Source organism: Oryx dammah, unplaced genomic scaffold, assembly GCF_014754425.2.
Source record: "Oryx dammah isolate SB20612 unplaced genomic scaffold, SCBI_Odam_1.1 HiC_scaffold_28, whole genome shotgun sequence".
In the NCBI taxonomy this organism is placed as follows: Eukaryota; Metazoa; Chordata; class Mammalia; order Artiodactyla; family Bovidae; genus Oryx; species Oryx dammah.
Genome location: NW_024070212.1, coordinates 90,238,171 through 90,258,860, shown reverse-complemented (window position 1 = coordinate 90,258,860; position 20,690 = coordinate 90,238,171). Strand labels below are relative to the sequence as shown.

The window sequence follows — 20,690 nt, the reverse complement described above, 5'->3', positions numbered from 1 at the left end:
ACTATACAAAAAAGGTCTTCAGTTCAGTTCAGTCGCTCAGTCGTGTGACCCGCAAAACCACAATGGTGTGATCACTCACCTAGAGCCAGACAGCCTGGAGTATGAAGTCAAATGCACCTAAGGATGCTTTACTTTGAACAAAGCTAGTAGAGGTGATGGAATTCCAGCTGAGCTATTTTAAATCCCTAGATGATTCTGTTAAAGCGCTTTAGTCAATATGCCAGCAAATTTGGAAAACTCAACAGTGGTCACAGGACTGGAAAAGGTCAGTTTTCATTCCAATCCCAAAGAAAGGCAATGCCAAAGAATGTTCAAACTACCACATGGTTGCACTCATTTCACATGCTAGTAAGGTTATGCTCAACATCCTTCAAGTTAGGTTTCAACAGTAGTAGAATCAAGAACTTCCAGACGTACAAGCTGGGTTTAGAAAAGGCAGAGGAACCAGAGATCAAGTTACCAACATTCATTGGATCATAGAGAAAGCAAAGGAATTTCAGAAAAATATCTACTTCTGCTTCATTGACTATGCTAAAGCCTCTGTGTGGATCACAACAAACTATAGAGAATTCTTAAAGAGATGGGAATACCAGACCACCTTACCTGTCTCCTGAGAAATCTGTCTCCTGACCTCCTGTATGTGGGTCAAGAAGCAACATTTAGAACCCTACATGGAACAACAGACTGGTTCCAAATTGGGAAAGGAGTACATTAAGGCTGTATACTGTCACCCTGCTTATTTAACTTCTATGCAGAATACATCATAGAAAATGCTGGGCTGAATGAACCACAAGTAGAATCAAGATTGCCGGGAGAAATATCAACAACTTCAGATATGCAGATAATACCACTCTAATGGCAGAAAGTGAAGAGAAACTAAAGAGCTTCTTGATGAGGGTGAAAGAAGAGAGTGAAAAAGTTGGCTTAAAAGTCAACATTCAAAACACTAAGATCACAGAATCCAGTCCCATCACTTCATAGCAAATAGAAGGGGAGTAAGTGGAAGCAGTGACAGATTTCATTTTCTTAGATTCCAAAATCACTGCTGACAGTGACTACAGCCATGAAATTAAAAGATGCTTGCTTCTTGGAAGGAAAACTATGACAAACCTAGAAAAACCTAGATTAAAAAGCAAAGACATCACTTTGTGGACAAAAGTCCATATAGTCAAAACTATGGTTTTCCCAGTAATCATGCACAGATATGAGAGTTGGACCAGAAAGAAGGCTGAGCACCAAAGAATTGATGCATTTGAATTGCAGTGCTGGAGAAGACTCTGGAGAGTCCCTTGGACAGCAAGGAGTTCAAACCAGTCAATTCTAAAGGAAATCAACCCTGAATATTTATTGGAGGCTGATGCTGACGCTCCAAAACTTCGGCCACTTGATGTGAAGTGCTGACTCATTGGAAAAGACCATGATACTGGGAAAGACAGAAGGCAAAAGAAGAAGGTGGCGTTGGATGAGCCAGTTGGATGGCATCACCAACTCAGTGGACATCTGAGCAAACTCCCAGAGACAGTGAAGGAGAGGGAAGCCTGGCATGCTACATACAGTCCACTGGGTTGCAAAAAGTTGGACACCGCTTAGCAAATGAACAACTTTATCCACTGAACAACTCCCCTTTCTCCCCTCCCTCCAGCCCCTGACAACCACTATTCTACTCTCTGTTTCTAACAGTTTGACTAGTTTAGATACCTCGTTAAGTGAGATAATGTAGTCATTTTGTGCCTGTCTTATTTCATTTAGTATAATGTCCTTAACGTTCACCCATGTTGTAGCATGTGACAAGATTCCCTTCTTTTTTAAGGCTATTACTGCATTACATGTATATGCCACATTTTCTTTAACAATATTCTCTCAACTAACTAGTCTTTGAATGTTTCAATCTAAATATAAACATTTAATCTAAACAAGCAATCAGTTGGGCTAATGACTGTTGTTCAGTTGCTAAATTGTGTCCAACTCTGCGATGCCATGAACTGTACCACATCCCAGGCTTACCTGTCCTTCACCATCTCCCTGAGTTTGCTCAAACTCATCTCCATCGAGTCAGTGAGGCCATCCAACCATTTCATCCTCTGTCACCCCCTTCTCCTCTTGCTCTCAATCTTTCCCAGCATCAGTAGGAAATAAGTGAATACAATGAAGAACGGCTTTTTGACTGACATTTCCTGAGCTGTGAGCTAATACATACACTGTATCAAAAAGGAGAAATTCTTACCAAGAAAATAATACACAATGCAGAAATTTCTAAGCAGGAACAGTGATTCCACACAACTATGCTTAACTAGCAAGAGCAGAGACCTCCTGAAGCGTAAGAACTTGTATTGCTGTGGAAAAAAAGAAAACCAGAATCAAATGACACATTCAAAGAAAGGTTCTACTTTATCCTAAAGCAAGCACACAACAGTTCACACATAAAAAGACAAAGTCTATTCTAGAGGTAAAAAAAAAAATCAACTATCTCTGATGTTAAAATATTTAATACTTTCTTATACAACATCTCATTTATATGACATCAGAAATGAGAAAATTAACTGTATCAATCTATTAGGTTGGTGCAAAAGTAACTGTGGCTTTGCACTGTTGAACTTTGCTGTTTGATACTGGAATACATTCTTAAATAAATGTGGTTATATTTAAGGTCTATTTCTCGCTTTATATTTTTTTTTGCTTATGACTCATTACTTGCTGTTTATTTTGTATTTATTTTAGACTAGGGCAATGATGTTAGACAAAAAGCAAACCTGAGCGATTTTCTTATAAAAAATGGGTCATAAAGCAGCAGAGACAAATCAAAACATCAACAATGCATTTGGCCCAGGAACTGCTAATGAAGTACAGTGCAGAGGTGGTTCAAGAAGTTTTGCAAAGGAGACAAAAGCCGTGAAGATGAGGAGTGCAGTGGCCAGCCATCAGAAGTTGACAACGACCAATTGACACGATCGCTGAAGCTGATCCTCTTACAACTACACAAGAAGCTGCCAAAGAACTCAAAGTCGGCCATTCTATGATCATTTGGCATTTGAAGCAAACTGGAAAGGTCAAAAAGCTTGATAACCGGGTGCCTCATGAGTTGACTGCACATTCAAAAACCATCGTTTTGAAGTGTTGTCTTCTGTTATTCTACACAACAACAAACCATATCCCAATCGGATTACAATGAGTCACAAAAAGGGGATTTTATACAACCAGCAAAGACTAGCTCAGTGGTTGGACTGAAAAGAAGCTCAAGATACTTCCCAAAGGCAGACTTGCACCAAAGAAAGGTCATGGTCACTGCCTGGCGCCTTGCTGCCTGTCTGATCCACTACACCTTTCTGAATCCTGGCGAAACCATTAACTCTGAGAAGTATGCTCAGCAAATCGATGAGATGCATTGAAAGCTGCAACACAACAGCCAACAGAATGGGTGCACTTCTTCCCCACAGCATCTGACTGCACATCACACAGGCAATGCTTCACAAGGTCAAAGAACTAGGCTACAAAGTTTTGCTTCATTCGTCATATTCACCTGATCTCTTGTTAACCAACCACCATTTCTTAAAGCATCTCAAGAATTTTTTGCAGGGAGAATGCTTCCACAACCAGCAAGAGGCAGAAAATGCTTTCTAAGAATTTGTTAGATCCCAAAGCACAGATTGTTATAGTACAGGAATAAACAAATTTATTTCTCATTGGCAAAAATGTGTTGACTGTAATGGTTCCTATTTTGATGAATAAAGATGTGTTTCAGCCTAGTTATAATGGTTTAAAATTCATGGTCTGAAACGGCCATTAGTTTTTCACCAACCTAATATATAGTAAGGACTATCAAGATGGAGTAAGTATAAAAAAAATAATAATTAACAGCTAACACTTTTTGGACACTTAACACATACCAGGTACTATTCCAAGCACTTTAAATGCATTAATCCATTTAAACCTCACAACAACCCCCTATTATTATTTCCATCTTACAACTGAGAAAACCAAGGCACAGAGAGGTTAAGTAATTTAACCAATGTTACCAGTTAGCAAAATAAAAATCTGTGATTTTAAGGCAGGCTGGCTGGCTTCAGAGCCTGAAACCTTAAAGACAGTATATAATGCCTCTACACTAAAATTTTTCACAAGGGGTTTGCAGAAAAACAGGAAGTAAAGAAGACACAAGCCTAAGAATCAGGAGACCTGAGCTGTAATACTGCCTTTTTTCTGTACAACATTAAGTAAGTCTCATCACCTATCTAATTATCTGAGAGAGAATAAGGCTGAACCAGCTACACAGTTCCTCAGTGGGTACCTTCCAATGCTAACAATCTAAGAGTAAAGAATCAAGCAAGAAAAAATATGAAAGGTTTTTTTCTGAAAAAATTACACTGCTTGTGAAACAAGGGTTGTGTACCCTAAAAATGCCAATGGGAAAAATATTTTTATATTACTGGAGAGGATCTGAGGAAACCTGAAGAACCAAAGATGGACTTCCCAAATTTTAGTCTTCCTTTGTGTTTATACTAGAGCGAGTCCTTCTTTAAGGATTTCAGAAGCAGAAGGACAGCAAAGTTCTTAGGCAGAGGTTTTTGTCTTCATACCATATCTGCAGATGCCAACAGTATCTTACAAAAAGCAGCCCAGGTGAAATGAATACTTGGTCACTAACCATACAGCTTGAAGTATCCTGTTTTATTAAAATACTTTCAAAGTCCAAGATGTAGAATTGCACCTATTGCATGCAGTCACTGGGTGCTACCACTATCTCACCTTCACCTTCCAATAAAAAGGGCATAGTTCCTATACTATTACTATTGAAGCTCTCACCTCAACCATCACTTACAAGGGTCCAGAGAGGCTACAGAAGCAGTTAGATACACAGAGAAAGCTAATCTACCCTCTTCTTGCTCCTAAGGTGACATGCTTTTCAATTCCTTGTTGGGTTCTTCTGTGATTTGGCTATGAGCTCTCCTTTACCTATTCAAATATTCACTATGTGTCAGGCTCTATAAATCTCATCTCATTTAATAATCTTTCAAATAGTCTTGCTGGTGTATAACTTACCAAGCCTGTCTTGGTGTTTATTCATTTCCTTGTATCCTACTCCACACCAATGTTGTGCTTTTCCCTATCAGTCAGTCATTAAGAATCTAATAAGGGCAACAGAACTGTTTTGTAGCAGAAGCAAGTTTAAAGGAAAAAACAAAAACAAAAACAACCTAATGGACTAACAGCAAATTGGTTAAAATACTATATTTTTAAAGAGATCTAATTTTTCATATTGTTACGTGAAAAAGTAGTTACTGAATAATATGTGCAAAATAAAAGTATTTATGAAAACCCCAACCCATCAAATATATAATATTACAGCCACTATTTTATAAATGTACAATGAAGGGTCTGGAAAAATACACAAGAATGAACCCAGAAGTTTATCAAAAGAAATTACAAAAAATTTAGCAGTCAAATTTTACAAATGTGCATTACATGGTATAAACAATAATTTATCAGTACTATCAATACTAGACTCTCCTTGTTCACTCCCTTACACATCTGTGATGTTAAACAGGCTTTCACTATCAACAGAAGTCCATGAAGGAGCAAGATATTTGGGAGTAATCTAATTTTTCTCTAGTACTTTCTTTTCTTCATTTTCTATACTCTTAATGATATTTGAATCAAAGATGATTCACCATGGATATTTCTATGCAGGATTTTGGGATCTTTCTCCTTGTGAAATTCTGAGGTAGCAAAGATGGCACTCTGCTTTTAACTTACCTTCACAGGATGGAAAGAACTTGTAACAGGACTCCCTGTCATAGGCTCACAGACAGCAGAGAGGTAAGCGCCACAGTCTTGCCTGCGAGCACCATCTCTTTGCAGTAGGTGTATTTTCATTGGATTGTTCTCAAGAATGCAACAGGCATGTGAAAACTTCAGTTAAACCAGGAGAACCCCAATCCATCACACTCTAATATTTACGCTCTCGTGGCATATCACTTATCTATACATCCCTCCCCTACGCTCTCCCTCCCAGACTGGGTCCTAGCGCGAAGGAACTGGTTCTGACAGTTTCACTCCAAAGCCCAGCATTCAGTATGCCGTAGAGCAGGAATGAAGCGAATAACAACAGTCAAGAACAGTGGCAACTTCTGCGGAGAGCCTTGGTGGCACTGGAGAAACCTCAACCTACCTTTCTCTCTCCTGCCAGAGGAGGGGATAGCTTCTACCAAATTAGCAGCTTTTTAAAAACCTAAGTGAAAGACAGTCTAAACTATCCCACTGAAACCAATCAGACTGTTTTATTTACTCAGAATGTAACTAACATGTTCTATACTTACTTGTACATCGTCAAGCTAATGAGATTCTTAGGTTCAAAAAGAAGCTGGCAGCTGCACAGAGGCATGTGCATGCCTGTCATCTTCAGCCTCCCCAGCCCTGCTTGGTCACAGCGGCTGCCACTTCCTCGCAAGGAAGGAGAGAGTGGAGCAAAGCGGTATTCTGAGACGCAGCAGGAAGGGTAACTGCAGCTCCCAGACACTCAAGTCTCATGAAGACAAAGATCTCCTCTCCAAATGCCATTTTGAGCATCTCAGTCCTAAGTTTCACTGATCAAATCTTGAATTAATCAGATGAGGCCAGTTATATAAAGAATCACCAGGGCAATTTTAACCCAGCCAAATTCTGACACAAGGAAATGCTAAAATGACAGCTTACCTGTATGATGGGAAATGGAAGATAGTTCATATTGTTAATAAAATACAGGAGGCTATAGCTATAGCCCATAAATGCTCCAGCCAGTAGGAAGAAAAGGTGATACTCATTTAAGCAGGTTTGTACAGCAGGACTATCTAAGCTGAAAGGGAAAATTTAGGTTATTAATTCAATAGCCAGGGACACATCACCATTTAGGCTCAATATTTACTGAAGGTAAAGCTTTGACTTAATTACTTAAGAAATCCCCAAATTCTAACATAAGGGTGTGTTTCAGGTTAAGTGTGGGCAAAAGATTAACAAAACCCTTTCCTCTGATGCATGAGAATTTGACCTTTAGTTAAAACTAAGAAGCATCCTGTGGTTCTGGGCCCAAGGTATGACATAAATTTACTGCTAATCACTTCTCTTAAGAAGCATGGGCTTGGCTGTTACTTTTGCAGAAAAACCTTAATAAATCTTACCATTTTAAGAACAAAACAAAAAACATAACTCTAGCTCTGCTCATTTGGAAATCTGGTAAGGGTAAGAATGTCTCCTATGACAGTAAGCAATGGTGCTTTTGAGTTACTGGTAAACGGTATCTGGGCTAGGTAGAACTCTAAATGAAGGCTATATACCTCATAGAGATGCTGTAACTGGGATTCTCTCTGTGTTGTCTCTTATAAGGAGGCAATCCTTCATGGGAACCCTTTCACTAAAGAACATTTACCACATTAGGAAAAAAGCCTGCCCTATATAACAATAACTGGGGAACAAAAGGAAATCAAGTATTCAGTAGTCATGAACACTGTATAAAAGCAATGGCTAATTGAGGACTTAAAGACTACTCCAGAAATCTTTTTTGATTTTTAAAGTCAGAATATCAACTTGATATTTATATAAATGTCATCTGTTCAAGAACTATGTATGTTTCAAAATTATAAAAGTGCTCTACTGAAGAAGGTAGTTGTAATTATTTAAAATTTTTTTTCATTCTTCCCATATTATCCTTCCTTCAAACCCCAACCTAAATGCCACCTCCTCCCAGAAGCCATGTATAGATCCGTCCCTGCTTTCTGAACTCCCACAAGTTTTATCTGCACATTTCATTTTCTTCCTGTTACATCCTATTTTTCACACATTTCTATTCCTCTCCTCATATATTCATTTGCACCCATGTCTTACATCATCTACTGTTCTCAACTCTGAAGGAGCTTGTAGTCCATATATATGTAAATCATCCTAATAAATTCAACAGCATCTAGCATAGCACCTTGCACAGAATGGTTTAAAAAAAACTGTTGAATTCAACAAACATAAAACATCAAAAACATTTGATGTATGTGAGAAAGCACTTTTTAACAGAAGTCTGGAAAGTAAAGAATGTCCATAAACTATTAATGTATACAGATCACCTTTGGATTAATAACTAAACAAGGACCCTTATAAAAAATATATGGAACATTACCTCTCGGTACCAGTGCAGGGAACCACAAGGAAGCTGTACTGGCCCTTGGTTATCACTGTGGCACACCAAGCCATCATCATTCCCATTGCAGCGTGAAGAAAGGAGTGCATGAGCTGCTGCGGGTGAAGGATCTTCCCTATCAGTGCCAGCCTTGAGCAGGGAATGGAAGGCACAACTGAAAACAAAAGACAAGACTGTAGCTTTATAATCCTCCGCATATACAGCAGGGGACCTAAACTCTTCCCTCCCCTCCTTGCATAAATACTCCAAAGGGCAGGAAGAAGCCGAGTCAGTATAAAACACAGTACAGAAACAGCCTAAGTCAAAATAATCTGAAAAAGGGCTGAGTAAATACAGATACACGCAGAAGAAGAAAAGCCAAAGAATCCAGAGATGAAATCTAAGGATAGTATGATTAACATTTTTCAATTCTTTTTAATTAAGATTTCCGGACAGCTCAAATAGTGCCTACCCTGGCACTCCCCTTACTGCCATAAAGGAATAAACAATAATTTTAAGATAGTGCCTGTCTTCCAGCAAGTAATCCTTATTTCAGAGTTTTGAATTGACAATATATAGTTCATCTGGAAAAATAAACCATAAACTAGGTAAATAATGAAAACACTGAACACTAAAATAAACGCTTGCAAGGTGAACTGGGGTAGGCAAGAGTGAGTAAGAGGTGAGGAATGCTGGCCTTTGAAAACAGCTGGCACAGGGTTCCGTGACCTATCTTTGTACACAGTCTTCTTTTAATTCCTACAGTATTTAATACACGCCAAGTATGGTGGAAAACTAAGCATAAAGGGAGAGGGCTTAGGTGCTTCACAATTTGGAGAAGAGGATGCTATCACCTTTCCCTCCCTACAAGTAGTGCCCACAAGACCTACTGACTGTGTAATTGACTTATACTCTGAACTGCCGGAAGCCACCACGGGAGATCCCACCCATGACAAGGTCATGTGGAAGAGAACTGTTAAGCAAGGCTTCAGAACTCAACGGGCTCCCTAGGCTTTCTCAAGCATCTACCCCAAAACCAGAATCTGTCTGTTTTACTATTTCATGACTTTCACCAACTCCTCTGACATTAACAGGGGTCTATTCCTGACCACCTTTCTCTGGAGAAAATCAACTTAGGGCTATAGCTAATAAGTCTCCTGGACATGAGAAAAATATTTCAAATCAAACTCCCTCTGTTAGCATTATAGCTTGTTTGGCAGGTATATCTAGACTCTTGCAGCTATGCATATGATTTACATCCTCCCAACTGTGAGAGGCATGGAAAGCCTAAAACATAGAGCCTTTCAAAGAGTTAAAAGTTATTAGAGTAGTGTTAATGTAGGATTCCATTATTTGGCCAAATGCTTGTTGCTAAGTTACCATATCTCTTATCCATTCTGCACCTGGGAGTGCATTAGTTAACATAGCTGGAAAGTAAGAAAAACAAGTGTAGCCTTGAATATAACCACATCAGACTTTTGAGCTAATTGGTTCTTTCTTATAACTCACTGCACCTTTGCTTCGTGAGAATGTAACTCCGTTTAATACTTTTTCAGGCTGACATAGATTAGAAATATAAGAAAAAACATTTCAAGGGAAAATAAGTTTTCTGGTTGAGAAGACTTTATCAAAAGAGGGTTATAAAATGTTCACAGGTCTCCAAGGACAGAAGATAATGTACACAATATTGTTTATGGGAAAGGTTTGCAGAAAAATCCTGGTTTCGATAAAGACAAAACAGATGTAATGTTTGGGCTGACTGTATGACTTTGCATCTTTCATTTCCCTCTATGTACAAGTAAACGTATAAAAGACCCTTTTAAAAATAAAAACAATGGGCCTCGCTTGAAGAAGCTTGGTCACCCCGTGTTTTTCTTTTTTCTCTTTTTTTCTCTCTTACTTTCTTTTTCAGGCTGATCCCTTGGAGCATAGAGGCTCCCTGCGTTCACTTATCTGCCCAGGTTTCTAAGACCTGAACGGGAAGACGTTCTGCGTCTTCACTCCCTCGGGAGACCGGGAAGGCACCTGTGGCCTCCGTGAACAGGGCAAACTTCTTGTCTCGAAGTTTTATTGGCTTTCTATGTAAACCAAGGAATATCAGCATCTTTCTCTCCTCTATTTTCTTATCTACAATATTCTTTCCTTATCTCTCTCTAAATCATCCGCCGATGCCATTTTTCCTTCAGGTTCCCCTGGATCCTGCTGGGGCTGGACCCCGGCACTGAATATATACCAAACCTTCTGATGTCATTAAACCTTTTTATATGCTATATCTTTCCCCTGGAAAATCATTTTTCTTGTCTACTTAATATACACACCCTTCGAGGCTTGGTTTCAACGTCATCTCCTCAGGAAGTTCAACATGCTGGGCAAATGGTGCTCCTATATACTCTCCTACTATCCAGTGTATTACTGTCTCAACATTGATTGTGATCTCTTGGGGAAAACTGGGACCAAACATCTCTTAACCCTACACAATGCACTGCATAACAAACGCTGAAGGAATGAGCCAGAGTGACCAGTCAGGCTTTAAGAAAGACTAGATGAAGACCTCCCAGGTGGTCCAGTGGTTAAGACTTCACGCTTCCACTGCAGAGGGCACAGATTCAATTCCTAGTTGGAGAACTAAGATCGTGCAAGCCATGTAGCACAGGCCTGCCACCCCCCTCCCCCCACCCAAAAAGCTAGCTGTGAGCCAAGGGGTTCTACAGATGGCTTGAATAGAAAGAGATCCATCAGCAAGTAGTGAGGGATTAGAAAAGCAAAGGAAAAGGGTATATTTTAAAACCCAGAGAACAATGTGAAATTGTATATCATATCTAGCCAGGAAGTACTAAAGAGCTAAAAAGAGGAATGAAGTTATAGTGAAAAAAAGAAGTATAAGAAAAAGCTTCTCATTTTACCTCAAGGTCAGACTTAAGGAATCTGAAAAGGCAGGAAGAGCAAGGAGAGAAAGTGAGAAAAAGTAAAAAACTCTAAAACCTAGCAGGTGATTCTCCCAAGGCAAAACATGATATTTTAAATTTTGTTGTTCCAAAACCACAGAATTGTAAACTTCAATATTTGAAAAGGACCTCAGAAATCATCTGGTCTTGATCTCCTACTCTATAAAGGAATTATTTTTATAATAGATCCGCTAAATCACAACTTTAGTCACTAGCTGTGAACTATTAAAATGTCTACATCTTTTAATGTCATAAAATACATATTAAAAAATTACCATTTTAAGTATATAGTTTCAAGTACACTCACATTGTTGCACAACCATCGACACCATCCATCTCCAAACTCTTCCGACTTCCCCTGTGCCTATTAACTCTGCATCCACTAAACAATCCCCACTCCTTCCTCCCTCAAGTCCCTGGCAGCCATCATTCTACCTCACATCTCCATGGATTCGAGACTACTCTAGTTACGTCCTATATGGAAGTGGAATCATACAATTTGTCCTAAGAGTGCTAATTATTTTTTAAAATCAGAGAAAGTACCAGTCAAATAAATTTTACAGTAAGACACTCAAAAGTATATAATTCTGTACACATTTTAAAACTTTGACACAAAATACACCCTCTGATGTACACATCCACATACAAAATTCATTATTTCTGCTCTTAGTAAAATAAATTCAGGTATTTTAAAGATGGTTAACATTTGAAAACTCACCTGTATAGAACTCCACATTGAAAATACTTATTATTACAATTACCACTGACAACAGCAGAAGGTAAAAGATAATGTAGGAATTATACAGATCATTGAAAGAAGCTAAAACAAAAGAGAGATGAATCAGTGAGTTCATTCAGTCATATTGTCATGTTTAGTATACTGCAATAAAAAGGGGTGCTTGAACCACAACCCTAATTTTAATTTAAAAACTTATCTTTAATATATACCAGAATTTCTTTTAGATGACCCATATGATAACATCAGACAAATAATACCATATGCAAATATATTTCATGTGAAACAGAGAAGTACCACATTTAGTAATATACCAACAAAGTTTCTTTCTAAAATGTAAATATTTTTCAGATCCCTTCTTAAATGCAGTTAGTCCCTATAGCTAAAAAAAGTAATATTTCCAGAAATAGAATAATCTGTAAATCATCCAAATGAACAGAATTAAAAATAAAAATTTATGACATCCCTGTGAAATACTAATACATTCACATTTTAGAGTGGTTCAACAATCAATATTCCATCTAAAAAATGTGACAGTTTAAAATATGTATATATTATGCCTAAAAACATGAATGAGAAATAAAAATATGGACATATGTTTGTTAAATAGACTAAATGAGACCAATTATTTTTAAAATTTTAATTCATTGACCAAAATTACTGAAAAATTATTAAGCATCCACAAGTAAACTTCTCAAGAATTACACTGAGCTAAAAGAGTGAAATAACTAATTCATGTGGCTGGAAATAAGGAAGGAAGGACTAAATTTTCCTGTAAAGACTTTATGAAGCAAAAGTTGAAGCAGACAAGTAATATTTGATGAGAAAAATGGCATAAATCAAATCCAATCTGGAGAAAAAGGGACTCTAGAATTAAAGAACCCATGGGCCATGAAATGGGAAAAAGGTTTTGTCTAAAGTATCAATCCATAACAACTGGTAATGGCTCTAGATTACAATATTGAATATTCTAAAGTTGCAACTACAGAAGGCAATGGCACCCGACTCCAGTACTCTTGCCTGGAAAATCCCACGGACAGAGGAGCCTGGTGAGCTACAGTCCATGGGGTCGCTAAGAGTCGGGCATGGCTAAGCGACTTCACTTTCACTTTTCACTTTCATGCACTGGAGAAGGAAATGGCAACCCACTCCAGTGTTCTTGCCTGGAGAATCGCAGGGACGGGGGAGCCTAGTGGGCTGCCATCTCTGGGGTCACACAGAGTTGGACACGACTGAAGCAACTTAGCAGCAGCAGCAACTAGACAAGCATGAGTGACGCAGACACAGGCAAGGTGGTTACAGAAATACTTGCCACCCTGGTACTAGCTTATGGCTTAACTTCATCTGACTGTGAGATTCACCCAAAAAGTGATTGATATGTCTCAACAAAAAACTTAAAATGACTTCAATTCTTTAGCAGCAATCTCTCTCCAAAGGCCATAAGGTAAAGCTTTTAATTTTAACTCTGAAAATTGGCATTTCTTCTGAAAAATTAAATTAACAACATACTTCTCACTTTTCAAAGCAAAAGAAATTTATTGTTATCATTTTGGAGGGGAGGGGGAAAAGGAAGAATTTCAAGAGTATTTGTGCTTTTTAGCCTTAAGCAAGACCTTAAAAGGCTTCAAAATCTACTCTGGGAACATTTCTGTTTTTATAAATTCTAGTGTGTCTTTCCAGGGCTGGAAGTTGGGTGACTTAAATCATCTTGCAATCATGTGTGAGTTTGTTTTATCTGTGTGAAATCTCTTACTGTGCACTGTTAATCATTTATCCACTAAACTAAGTGGGGAAACGTAAAAGAAAAAAAAAAAAACCACAGCCAGCCCCGTGTGCTGTTGATAGCGTGAAATTATCATGTTAAACAACAAGAACCAAATGTGACCTTGCGCATATTTTGGCAGCTGAAATTCCTTAAGGCTATCAAATGGGTGACCCCTTAAATCAGCCTTATCTTTTGATTGCAGTGTGCAAGGAAAAGTTTTCTTTCACACTGACTTTTTTTGTGGGGCCGGGGGGGGGGGGCCCCCGCCAGGGAGTGTCCACAAAGCTATTCATTTTGACAATACAGGGCCTCCCCTAAGAGCTGCTCCACCACAAATACCTATAGCTGAACGCCAGCCACACGGACTGATGGTAGCCACTCACCAATGACGATGACATTGAACTAACTTATTTCCATCACTATGATTTTTTGAGCTTGCTCTTATGTTTTAAGAGGTGCCAGGGGTACATTTTTGCACTGAAATCTAAAGATGTTTTAAAAAACACTTTTCACAAAAATATAGTCCTTTGTCATTACATTATTTACTCGTGTTTGTACATTTTTGTATGTTAATTTATGAATGATTTTTTTCAGTAAAAAATACATATTCAAGAACCAAAAAAAACAACAACAAAAAACAAATTCTAGTGTGGCAGAGTGGAATAAACATAGGCTTTGAAGTCAGAGACCAATATTCAAATCCTAGTTCAGTTACTTACTAGCTGTGTCTCTGCAGAGACTTATAACCTGAGTCTCAGGTCCCTCATTTAAGTAGGAATACTACCTCATTTTTATCATACAAGATTGTGTTAATAGGAAGGTTAACAAGTAACATCCTGGGATATCCCTGGCGGGCCAGTGGTTAAGACTCCACTTCTCCACTGCAACGGGTGCAAGTTCAATCCCTTGTTGGGGAAGTAAGACCCCGTATGCGATGAGGCGTGGACAAAAAAAAAGAAAAGAATATATTTAAGGTACTTCGCACGGTGCCTAGCACACAGTAGGCAGCAATAATTGGTAGCTATTATTAACATAAAGTAGTTGCACTTTGATGAATTTACTAATTTTATTATCTCCAAGAATTTTGAGAAACATTAGCCTGCTACAATTTTTCCCTTCTTATTAATCAGTTTAACTCTATGTTCCTTAGTCTCCTCCTTTTCTCTCTTTTCATCTTTCTTATCAGCCACAATAAAGAAATGAAGTATTAATTTTAGAAAATATTTTTTAAAGATATGTCATATTTTCTATCTATAACTTTTAAATATATAAAAGTATTAGTTCACTTCCTTAAAAAGAAAGCTCACAGGTTCACTTCCTCAATAAAGCTGTCAAAGAGAAAGGACAAACAAAATTAAGTTTTTATTAATGTGGTCTCTAGTGATCTTTGTTTCTGTGAACAGTCTCTGACAGGTTTTGCGATCTTATTATGTAGTGAAAATGCCTATGTTAGGCAGGGAATGGCTTAAGAACCTCAGAGTGAATTTTTTTTGCCACTCTCAATACAGACACTAAAATAAATTTAAAACGTAATGCAATTTTTATGTTGAAAAGTGGGTCCTGTAAATTTGTTATCCCCAAATTGAATATCACTTACCAGACAGCCACTGTATAGGATGAAATAAATCAATGCTGCTGAAGATTACAAATACTGTGGTACAGATGGGCAGCAGCAGCACTGACCAGACAATGCTTGTAACTATCCTCCAGCCCAACACCTGTAATTAAATAAACAAAATCCCTCAATCGTGAAGTCAGTTATATTCCAGTTATTTCAGTTATGCAAATCTTATCGTTTCATACAGGATGTTAATCACTAATATTTATACCCAGATTACAGTCCATGCAGCTGTCTATAAACTCCAATTGTCACCACTATTAACAATATTACACACCACTACAGAATTTTCTCCTATCAGTGAACACTTGCTGTTTTAGTCCAGAATCAGATGTCACATTAAATATCACACTTTGGGGAGTGAAGGGTTCATTTAGTTTACAACTGTATTTCACAGCAACTTACAGTTGTCTCCCTAGGTTTGATAAACATGTCAATATCTGAAAGTGTATACATATTACAGGAATCATGTATATACTGCAACTGTGTTTACAATGATTAGATATGGGCTCCTAACTGGGCACCTACTTCATTGTATTCATGTCTGAATTATCAGTGCCCATGTCATAAGAGATGGGCTTCCCAGATGGCACTAGCCGTAGAAGAACCCACCTGCCAATGCAGGAAACATAAGAGACACAGGTCCCACCCCTGGGTGGGGAAGACCCTCTAGAGAAGCGCACGGCAATCCACTCCAGTATTCTTGCCTGGAGAATCCCATGGACAGAGGAGTCTGGTGGGCTACAGTCCATAGGATGGCAAAGAGTCGGACACAACTGAAGCGACTTAACACACACACACCCCCTCATAAGAGGCCCAAGATTTACTGCTGAATCCATAAACACAAGAAAAGATCTTCAGGGATTTTAAGCGCAAAAGTGACAATAAGATTTATCTCTGGAAAGTAAAACACCCTTGTGTCTGTAAGGTGGCTACACGGAAGATGGATCAGAGGGGACAAGAGGCAGGCAGCAGACAAACAGGAGGAAGCACACGCCAACGGCCCAACCCAAAGACTTCAGTCAGTGTCTGAGGAAGGCAGTGGCAATAAGAAACCTTGAAAAAGAAAAACTGCAGCCATCTTTCTGATGCACAATGTGTAGGACATCGATAGCCGATAGTAAAGGTTGTAAAGAACAGGCAAGATTTAGTATTAATAACTTGGGATACAAAGAAAATTCTTCAAGAGATGTGAATACCAGACCACTTGACCTGCCTCTTGAGAAATCTGTATGCAGGTCAAGAAGCAACGGTTAGAACTGGACATGGAACAACCATGGAAGGCTGGTTCCAAATTGGGAAAGGAGTACGTCAAGGCTGTATATTGTCACCCTGCTTATTTAACTTCTATGCAGAGTACATCATGAGAAACGCTGGGCTGGATGAAGCACAAGCTGGAATCAAGATTGCCAGGAGAAATATCAATAACCTCAGATATGCAGATGACACCACCCTTATGGCAGAAAATAAAGAATTAAAGAGCCTCTTGATGAAAGTGAAAGAGGAGAGAAAAAAAGTTAGCTTAAAACTCGACATTCAGAAAACTAAAATCATGGCATCTGGTCCCATCACTTCATGGCAAGTAAATGGGGAAACAGTGCAAACAGTGGCTGACTTTATTTTTGGGGGCTCCAAAATCACTGCAGATGGTGATTGCAGCCATGGAATTAAAAGATGTCTGCTCCTTGGAAGAAAAACTGTGACCAACCTAGTCAGCATAAAAAGCAGAGACATTACTTTGTCAACAAGGGTCTGTCTAGTCAAAGCTATGGTTTTTCCAGTAGTCATATATGGATGTGAGAGTTGGACTATAAAGAAAGCTGAGCACCAAAGAATTGATGCTTTTGAACTGTGGTGTTGGAAAAGACTCTTGAGAGTCCCTTGGACTGCAAGGAGATCCAACCAGTCCATCGTAAAAGAAATCAGTCCTGAGTATTCATTGGAAGGACTGATGCTGAAGCTGAAACTCCAATACTTTGGCCACCTGATGCCAAGAACTGACTCATTGGAAAAGACCCTGATGCTGGGAAAGATAGAGGGCAGGAGAAGAAGGGGACGACAGAGGAGAAGATGGTTGGATGGCATCACCGACGCAAAGGACATAAGTTTGAGTAAACTTCCGGGAGTTGGTGACGGATAGGGAGGCCAAGCATGCTGCAGTTCATGGGGTCGCAAAGAGTCAGACACAACTGAACTGAACAAAGTAGATGGCAGTGCTGCCAGGGTATAAGCACTGTTCTAAAAGGGATCGTACTCCTGTTACTCTTTGCCTGCCACAGAGGGCATGCAGAACTGTTGACTAAACTTCCACAAGGAAGCACCTCCTCACCTCCGGTCCCCAGTGTCCACATCCCTCTAATTTGACAAAATACCCGTCCTGCTTTTACCCAGACCCCAAGTCCAGCTGTTGTCTTTCCGATTCCGGATATTCTTTCCCGCTTCTTATCCCAAGTAATCAACAAATTAAAGATGTCTGCACTTGGTAGGTGCACCTCCCTGGCATACAGCTCTTTCCCATTCCCCGCCCCAATTCCATGCAGGTCATCCTTCCCACCACGACCAGCTTCCATTCAGGACCCCTCTCTCACACAGTAACAAGTTTGCACTCAGGACGTCCCGCACAGACACACATCTTGTAACCATCTCTCCTTAGCACGCCCCTCCCTACTATAACTAGCTCCCACTCAGGATGCCCCGCACAACCCCGAAACCACTCACTCGGGTCTCCCCCCTCCCCACGCGCTCCCCACGCGCTCCCCACGCTACAGTAGAGCCAGCCCCTCCCCCGCCCATGGCGCACGCGCGACCGACGCCCCTAAACCAGCCAGACCCCCGCAGGTAACCAGCGCCTGCCATGGTGCGCGCAGCACTCACGCGCCACAGGACGTCCCGCGACCCTCCGGCGCAGGGCCGACTCGCAGCCGTGGCCATGGTGATGGCGGCCCCTACTCTGAGGGGTGCAGGATACAGCGAGCCCGCCCGCCACCGCAGTTCAAAGGGAGGAAGGCCCCCGGAGGGCCCCATTGGGGCTGCCTCAAACGCTGCCTGGGAGAAGCCCGGCCCAGGCCCCAACCCATCTCTTCGAGGTTTCGTCTGGACAGACCCAACGGACCAGAACTGCCGCGCAGACACTTGCCCCAGAGGGGGCTGGGACTCCAGGACCCGCCCTCTGGAGTCCAAAAGGTCTCTCCGAAGCAGGGTCCAGCGGGGCCCCAGAAACTGGGGGCGGCGCTGCATGCCGGGAATTGTAGTCTTCATGGACCTCTGGGAGCAAGGAGGAGCGTTGCATTCTGGAACTGGAAGTTCCAGAGTACAGCATGCTGGGAGTCGAAGTCTTGCCTGCCGTAACTTGTGGCATCCTGGGAATCGTAGTCATTTATAAAGCCGCTACTAGTCGCAGTGTTGACTGAGTTCTATCTATGATTACAAAAAACTGGCAAAATGATTTGCCTTCGTTTCTTTCGATCTTACTTTATCTGCTGTCTGACAGTGAAATCAAAGGATGCTGTGGGCCTCTCCACATAGATAATTAATTTTACTGAAATTAAGAACTGTCTTTCCCTAGAGAAACCTTTGGTTTCCTAAGATCTGTTTTCTAGTTCCAGCTCTACCACTTGCTGAGGGGAATATCTTGACTCTCCCTGAGCCTATAAAATAAGGATAAAAATACAGAGGGCATCAGATGATGTGACGATGTACTAAAATACTGTACAAACATTCAGTTCAGTTCAGTTCAGTCGCTCAGCCGTGTCCGACTCTTTGCAACCCCATGAATTGCAGCACGCCAGGCCTCCCTGTCCATCACCAACTCCCAGAGTTCACTCAAACTCATGTCAATCGAGTTGGTGATGCCATCCAACCATCTCATTCTCTGTTGTCCCCTTCTCCTTCTGCCCCCAATCCCTCCCAGCATCAGGGTCTTTTCAAATGAGTCAACTCTTAGCATGAGGTGGCCAAAGTATTGCAGTTTCAGCTTCAGCATCAGTCCTTCCAATGAATACCCAGGACTGATCTCCTTAAGAATGGACTGGTTGGATCTCCTTGCAGTCCAAGGGACTCTCAAGAGTCTTCTCCAACACCACAGTTCAAAAGCATCAATTCTTCAGCACTCAGCTTTCTTCATAGTCCAACTCTCACATCCATACATGACCACTGGAAAAACCATAGCCTTGACTAGACAGACCTTTCTTGGCAAAGTAATATCTCTGCTTTTCAATATGCTATCTAGGTTGGCCATAACTTTCCTTCCAAGGAGTAAGTATCTTTTAATTTCATGGCTGCAATCACCATCTGCAGTGATTTTGGAGGCCAGAAAAATAAACTCTGACACTGTTTCCACTGTTTCTCCATCTATTTCCCATGAAATAGGACCAGATGCCATGATCTTCATTTTCTGAATGTTGAGCCAACTTTTTCACTCTCCTCTTTCACTTTCATCAAGAGGCTTTTTAGGTCCTCTTCACTTTCTGCCATAAGGGTGGTGTCATCTGCATATCTGAGGTTATTGATATTTCTCCTGGCAATCTTGATTCCAGCTTGTGCTTCTTCCAGCCCAGTGTTTCTCATGATGTACTCTGCACAGAAGTTAAATAAGCAGGGGGACAATATACAGCCTTGACGTACTCCTTTTCCTATTTGGAACCAGTCTGTTGTTCCATGTCCAGTTCTAACTGTTGCTTCCTGACCTGCATATAGGTTTCTCAAGAGGCAGGTCAGGTGGTCTGGTATTCCCATCTCTTTCAGAATTTTCCACAGTTTATTGTGATCCACACAGTCAAAGGCTTTGGCATAATCAATAAAGCAGAAATAGATGTTTTTCTGGAACTCTCTTGCTTTTTCCATGATCCAGCGGATGTTGGCAATTTGACCTCTGGTTCCTCTGCCTTTTCTAAAACCAGCTTGAACATTTGGAAGTTCACGGTTCATGTATTGCTGAAGCCTGGCTTGGAGAATTTTGAGCATTACTTTACTAGCATGTGAGATGAGTGCAATTGTGTGGTAGTTTGAGCATTCTTTGGCATTACCTTTCTTTGGGATTGGAATGAAAACTGACCTCTTCCAGTCCTGTGGCTACTGCTGAGTTTTCCAAATGTGCTGGCATATTGAGTGCAGCACTTTCACAGCATCATCTTTCAGGATTTGAAATAGCTCAACTGGAATTCCATCACTTCCACCAGCTTTGTTCGTAGTGATGCTTTCTAAGGCCCACTTGACTTCACATTCCAGGATGTCTGGCTCTAGGTGAGTGATCACACCATCGTGATTGCATAGTAGCTTTCCTAAAACCCTTGCTTAAGAAAGAGCTAGTTCATCTTCTTTGCCCCTTGTTAATCCCTTCCTCCACTCAGCTACATGGAACTTGGATGTATTGCCTGCCATACTGAACCACAGGAAGAAGGTCAGATTCTAGACAAAGTTAAATACTGAGGTAAAAGAAAACTTGATTACTTGGAGCAATCATACTATTTGTGGGCTATCTGCCTTTACCT

The 20,690-nt window shown here is 40.3% G+C and overlaps 1 protein-coding gene across 2 annotated transcripts in view; it reads right to left on the bottom strand.

The window, feature by feature from the left end:
- NDC1 (NDC1 transmembrane nucleoporin) overlaps nt 1-18,366 on the bottom strand; it is a 60,162-nt gene extending 41,796 nt beyond the window's left edge. For both annotated transcript variants that reach the window (XM_040231102.1, XM_040231103.1), the window contains exons 1-6: nt 18,076-18,366; nt 15,181-15,301; nt 11,801-11,902; nt 8,138-8,312; nt 6,691-6,829; nt 2,225-2,333 (exon numbers count right to left, since the gene is read on the bottom strand). In XM_040231102.1, coding sequence (XP_040087036.1) covers nt 2,225-2,333; nt 6,691-6,829; nt 8,138-8,312; nt 11,801-11,902; nt 15,181-15,301; nt 18,076-18,225 — 796 coding nt within the window. In that variant the 5' untranslated portion in view covers nt 18,226-18,366. The remainder of the gene's footprint in view (nt 1-2,224; nt 2,334-6,690; nt 6,830-8,137; nt 8,313-11,800; nt 11,903-15,180; nt 15,302-18,075) is intronic.
- Nucleotides 18,367-20,690: the final 2,324 nt, after the last annotated feature.